At 39.2% G+C, this 6,525-nt stretch overlaps 1 protein-coding gene across 3 annotated transcripts in view; it reads left to right on the top strand.

Moving 5' to 3' along the window:
* Positions 1-1,947, top strand: part of LOC143033858 (uncharacterized) — a 17,171-nt gene extending 15,224 nt beyond the window's left edge. For all 3 annotated transcript variants that reach the window (XM_076199418.1, XM_076199421.1, XM_076199420.1), the window contains exons 2-3: positions 1-808; positions 922-1,947. The exon at positions 1-808 is cut by the window's left edge and continues 1,100 nt beyond it. In XM_076199418.1, coding sequence (XP_076055533.1) covers positions 1-154 — 154 coding nt within the window. In that variant the 3' untranslated portion in view covers positions 155-808; positions 922-1,947. The remainder of the gene's footprint in view (positions 809-921) is intronic.
* The last annotated feature ends 4,578 nt before the right edge of the window (positions 1,948-6,525 follow it).

Consider the following 6,525-nt stretch of genomic DNA (forward strand, 5'->3'; position numbering starts at 1 on the left):
CGATCCAGATATCGATTTCACATCAGTCAGTATGTCCTCGGGGTCGCACTTCGACTTCTCGAGCGCATCTGAAGAAACCGATAACCTTTTGTCAGACTGTGGGGTGACGAACAGCTGGCTGTGTTCTGGCATGGAGAGCAGCCTTATTCTTTAAACGGCTGGCCCGTTACCAAAAGACACTCAAAAGACTTGTTTTGTATAAAGACAATGTGTTACAGGTAGTGTGTCCTGCACTCATTATAGAGTTCAAATACATCAAAATTTAACTCCTCACCCACGCATTGCGACACCAATTTGCCGTCAGGGACCAAGTCCTCCGGAACCTCCCAAGGTTAAAGTGCCAGTGCCTTCCAAACCAGAAGCTTTCGTCAAGTACCTTTCATCTTTGCAACAACAGCAACAGTAACCCACCCACCCCTTCACCTCCCCAGTCTGGTCAGTCCCAAGGTGCACAAACACTCTTCTCGGTGATGATTCAGATGCCAGGTGCCATTCTACGCCATCTATGTCAGCTGTCATGATGTGGTGGCCTACTCTCACGGAGAGTAGGTCATTCAGAGCGGGGAAGATCTCATAGAAGTTGTCGAATCTCAGCAAAACAAAGCTTTGTGAGACTGCGGAGTCGTGCTGATGGTTGTGGAGGGATAATTGAAGAAAGAAGCCGAAGTGAGAGGAAGCCGTTACCAGCCTTGAAAAGAAAACGGTTAACGGTACCCCATGATGCAGAAGTACCTACTGAGTCGTCCATTGCCAAACTCAGCCAGAGACTACGGCATGGCGGAAATCGTTCTGCTTTGTGATTATACTGGTAAGTTACTCTTCACACACAAACTTGCTTTACTTTGTTTTGATTACTTGGAAAAATTCTTATTGGTGTTTTCCTTCAGTGAATTTTACAAAACTTTTTTCTTCTTGTTTCAGATATGACCGTTGGAAGCCCAGGAATGACCCATCAGCTTACCCTCTTGTGCGGTTAGATGGCAGAGAGCCTCCACTTTCGTTTTGCTGACATTTTCGTGCACTATCGAATCCCAGTGTGACATGCCATATGCCGACATGTCGGTCTCCACTGGCCAATCGTATTACACTTTCATAATATCAAAGTGTTTGTCATTCTATGACAGGTTGCAGTTGTTAAGCCAGTTCACTTTGTTAAGTCGATGTATGATAATTACATCGAATAATGTTAGTCAAATATGGTAAGATTTTTATTACGTGACAAGAAGCCATTCCCAGTGCAGTACTTAAGTGACATCACAGCCTAGGTCTTGGTGATGTCCCTTGGATCGTTGGCTGTGAACAAGGATCCACTGACTCCCAATCTTTCTTTTATAACCTGGTTAGGGAAACACGTTGTCAGTTTGTTTTTACATCTAGTCAGTACAACAATGTTTCTGTGCATATTAATTACTATGTCATTTCATTTGTCCTTTATTTGTATCAACAACGACTTTGATATCTTTATTTATAATTTTTGATTATGTTAATCATTCAAAGTTTATAAAGCTTGAAATCGGTAGAAGGAATTATATATATTTTTGGTCACTTGATGAAATTGCTCAAATTCGTCCGGAGACTTACTTGTAGTATTAAGCTGAAAATACGAGGCAGTCAGAAAGACTACAAACCATCAGAAAAATTCACATATGATCTCAATATTTTCAACAGTTGTCAAATGTGATCAATTCTTCTCATCCTTCTTCCTTCTGCCTACTCTATATTATTAATTATTATAATTATTATCCTTACAATTACCCCAAATATGATGTACATAGTGTTATATCTGACATATTGATTGTACAGTTTACCCCAAAAGGCATTTCTTCCCATAAAAACCTATTGGAAGTTTTTTTATATGAATATTTTGTAGTTGGTAGCACTTTGCATTGTCTCCATTGAGGGCAGCAAGTGTAAGGAATAAATAAATTTTTATATGTTTCATTGAAATTTTGTTTCATATCCTACACACAAACGAAGAGATACTAAAAAAGAAACAAATCGAGACTTTTAAAAAAGAAATGATAAACAACTGAATAAAGATGTTCTTAGAACATGGACTTGATAGACTGATATTACCTTAAAATTCCTACTGTATAAATTTTGTTTCATATCCTACACACAAACGAAGAGATACCGAAAAGAATAAAAAGATAAATCGAGACTAAGAAAAAGGAAATGACAAACAACTGAATAAAGATGTTCTTACAACATGGACCTGATAGACTGATATTACCTTCAACTTTCCTAAACTCTGTCACCAACTTCTTCAATCACTCCTATGATCCTGCTACAAGCGAAGTGTCGTCCGCAAACAACAGCTGGCTTATCTCTCACTTTTCTCCATCTTCAAATCGAGATGGCTAAGAAGACCATCATTACTCGTACTCCCAACAAAACTATTTCCTCAACAAAATCTACTTTTCCTTTCATTATCTTCTTTGTTATAATTTTGTCGTATATTTTACTTTCAAAAGACTAATGCCTCTACAGTTCTTAAAATCAATTTTACAATTTAATCTACTATAAATTGAAGCTCTTTCCCCCTTATAAGGGAGGTAGTCAAAAAACAAAGGCATAAAAACCACTCCCACCCACTCCATCCCTATCACACTGAACTCCCCTCCACCCTCTTCCTTCCCTCTTATCTTGGCACCTCCTGGATGACGGGTCACCCCTGCATCTTGTCCACTTCCCTGGGTCAGAAGCAGTGTCGCAAGACACAACACATCCACAGCAAGGCCGCTTCATTAAATCGGCGACCCCCCCCTCTCCGTCCCCTCATGCAGAAAAGGAGAAGACGGGGAGAAATCCCTTCGGGCTGCGTCAGTTTTTTCTTACACATACTCCCTTGCCCCCATCCCCCATCCATTCCACCTCATACGTCACAGCATCATCCATATACAACCATTCTCCATTCACCCCTGTCTTCTGTCCTCTCCCGTCCTTCCTCTACAGACATTCTCCTCTTCGCTAAAGCCCCTTTTACCGCATCCCTCCATCTCATCCTAGGTCGCCCCTTCATGCTTACGCTTTCCACCTCTGCCTTCCACACCTGTTATACTAGTCTTTCTTCACTTATTTTTTCCATGTGTCCAAACTATCCCAATACTCTTTCATCCACCCTATCTTCCAACTCCCTTTCCACCCACGCTCTCCTCCTCATCTCCTCAATTCTCACTCTATCTAGCCTAGTAGCCCCCATCATACTTCTCAGACACCTCATCTCAAACACATTCAAACTCCTTCTCTCTTCCTCTCTTATGTTCCATGTTGCTGCCTCATACAGTGCTGTTGGTACAATCACTCCTTCATACAATTTTCTCTTAACAATCATTCCCAAACATCTATTTTTCATTACACTCTTTCATCCCCCAAGGCATCTACTCGCTTCTCTCAATCTACATTCTACCTCCTCCTCCACTTCTCCCTCTCCTGCCACATTCGTACCCAAGTATCTAAAAATATCCACTTTCTCCAGTCTCTCTCCTTTAATACTCACTTCCAGTCTGCTGCCACTTTCACCCCTTGTACATCTCATCACCTTACTTATACTCACATTTATCTTCAACTTCCTTCTTTCACACACTTTCCCAAACTCTGTCACCAACTTCCTCAATCACTCCTCTGATCCTGCTACAAGCGCAGTGTCGTCAGCAAACAACAGCTGGCTTATCTCCCAATTTTCTCCATTTTCTTTAATCATCTCCAATCCCTGACCCACCACCCCATCCATGTATAAACTGAACAGCCAGGGTGACATAACAAACCCCTGACGAAGTCCAACCTTTACCTCAAACCACTCACTCTCTCCATTTCTAATCATGACACACGCTCTACTACTCTCATAAAAACTCTTGAAAGCTCCTAAACGCTTTCTTCCTATCCTATATATCTTCAATACCTCCCACAGTGCCTTCCTGTGTACCCTATTATAAGCCTTTTCTAAATCCATGAAAAAAAAAAACATCCTTACCTTTTCCTTTAGCTTTCTCACATCTCTGTCTTACCACAAAAATTTTATCTACGTAACCTCTATATGTCCTAAACCCACACTGTTCCTCACCAATTACTCCCTCTGTTCCTCTCCTAATTCTCTCAATCAAGACCCTCCCATAAGCCTTCCCAACTACACTTAACAAGCTAATCCCTCTGAAACTACTACACTCACACTTGTTCTCTTTTCCCTTGTAAAGTGGAACTATGCAGGCACTCCAGTAATCCGGCACTCTACCCTCTCTTAAACAAACATCAAATAACCTCATCAGGCGGTCCACCATCACTGTATCTCCTGTAATAATAATAGTAACAATAATAATAACAATGATAATAATGATGATGGTGATGATAACAATAATAACATTAACAATAATAATATTGCGACGAACAGGGAGAAGTTTTGTCTCCCCTGATATGAGAAGCATACTCCATAGCGACCCCATCCACGGTACGATCTGGTCGTGAGGCCGCCGGACAGATCTTGTCGGATCCTGTCAAACTAGACGGTGTATGTTGGTCGGACAAACTACAATCACTGCATATCTAGTCGGATCTGACCAGTTATGTCCGATGGCCTTAAGACAGTGTTTCCCAACCTTCTCTTCAGGCAACCCCAATATGATCCTCATGGTGTGACTGCTATCCCACTATTTGTATATGTGTTAATATATATGATTAGTTGTTGACTGTAAAAAGTAGAAGACAAGTATACTAAATATATGTGTAAGAAAGGTAATGTAAAGTTATAAAAGACAAAGTTAACATCATTGAATTTTATTATAGCAATATGAATTTGGAAAAACAAAAAAATGTACCATAAAAGATGTCTTGGTGACCCCAGGAAAAACACTTGGCGCTTGGGGCCATGTCCCCAGGGTTGGGAAATCTTAAGACCAGATCTTACTGTGGTAGAAGCTAACTAGAATTAAAAATAAAATAAAATAAAACAGAACATATTAGAAAGCATAAAATTTCATTGAACCCGTCTTATTAATTGTTGATATACCGTACGTGTTTTTTCATTTAATTTTATTAGTGCCACTAGAGAATAAGTTAGAGCTTCATTAAATATTGTGTTGAATGAAAATATATGAAAACTTGAGTCAATGACGGCGTTGAAAGAAACTAAACTTTATGTGCCCCAGTCAGATATACTAGAAAGATCTTAAGCCATGTGTTATGTATATATAATTTTAATATAATGAGGCTCAGATTGAGAACGCTGTTCGAGGAAAGGCGTAGATGAGTGTACATTAGTGTTATCAACATAAGAGTGTATAGAGGAAGATATACGGTTAAATAAAGTCACTTATGAATAGGAAGAAAGGAATGGAAGAGAGGATAGAACCATATTGGACTCCAGAGGATATAGTTATGGAGGAAGAGCAAGTGCTGTTTAATATAACAGTTACAAAACAGTCAGGGAGAAATGAATGAAATGAGAGAAGGAGAGGTACAGTATGAGGGTAGTTTAGAAATAAAAATGTTGCGCCAGACTCTATATATTTTTTTCTAGTCTAAAAGTATTAGCTCTAGCGTGTTCTTCAAGGAAGAGGTAATGATGATCGGAACGAAGCTCATAAGAAAAAGATATTTCAAAATATCCCTATTAAGGAAAATTTAGATTTTTTTTTATAATCAGGAAATTAGATATGCAGGGTGGAAGTTAGGTGGCTTAAAGCGGCCACGTTTCTTTGGAAAAACTTTAATGCTGCCATATTACCAGCATAAAGGCAAGGACAAGTTAATGCATGAAAACAAAACAGTATGCTTCGGAAGGAAGTTTGCATGAAAGCACAGTTTGTAAGACAGATAGAGGGTATCTCATCCAATCTTTAATATAATTTTTGTGTTCAGACTAGATAGAAAATATGGATGAAAGATATAAGTAAATCAGAAGAGTATTACAAAGGCGGAGCTAGAGTAACCAAAAAAGAGTGAAAGTAGTTCATATATTTTTAAGGGTAGTGGACAAGATGCAGGGATGACCCGTCATCCAGGAGGTGCCAAGATAAGAGGGAGGGAAAGGGATAGATTGGAGTGGAGTATGTAGGGGATGGAATGGGTGGGAGTGGTTTCTATGCCTTTGTTTTTTTGGCTACCTCCCGTGTATGGGGAAAAAGGCCTTTGATGTATAAATGTAAGGGAAAGGAAGTAACATTACTGTTTCTGCCTAAGAGACATACACTAGCATGTAAAGGTTGTTGAAGTGTTGATTAAAAGCAAAAAAATCGTGTGAAAAACTAGAATAAATTGTATTTCTTATGTATAATTGTAAGGATTGGTAAAAGACGCATTTTGCAGAATTTTCAAAAGATAATAGCTCATGATTCTAAGAAATTTAAAAGGTATGGTGATATTTGTGAGCCTTATATATTGAGGAGCATAAGGACAATAATGTGGAGTGTATTATAGATGCTTTGAATAATGGGAGATCAACAGTTTTTACGTTTACAGTAGGGAATGAGTCCGCATAAGGAGTGGAGAGAGTGAATGCTTTAATGTGAACGTGAGAGTCTCTGGGTTGTG

This window comes from Oratosquilla oratoria, chromosome 16, assembly GCF_046742065.1.
Source record: "Oratosquilla oratoria isolate Oo_2021 chromosome 16, ASM4674206v1, whole genome shotgun sequence".
Taxonomy (NCBI): Eukaryota; Metazoa; Arthropoda; class Malacostraca; order Stomatopoda; family Squillidae; genus Oratosquilla; species Oratosquilla oratoria.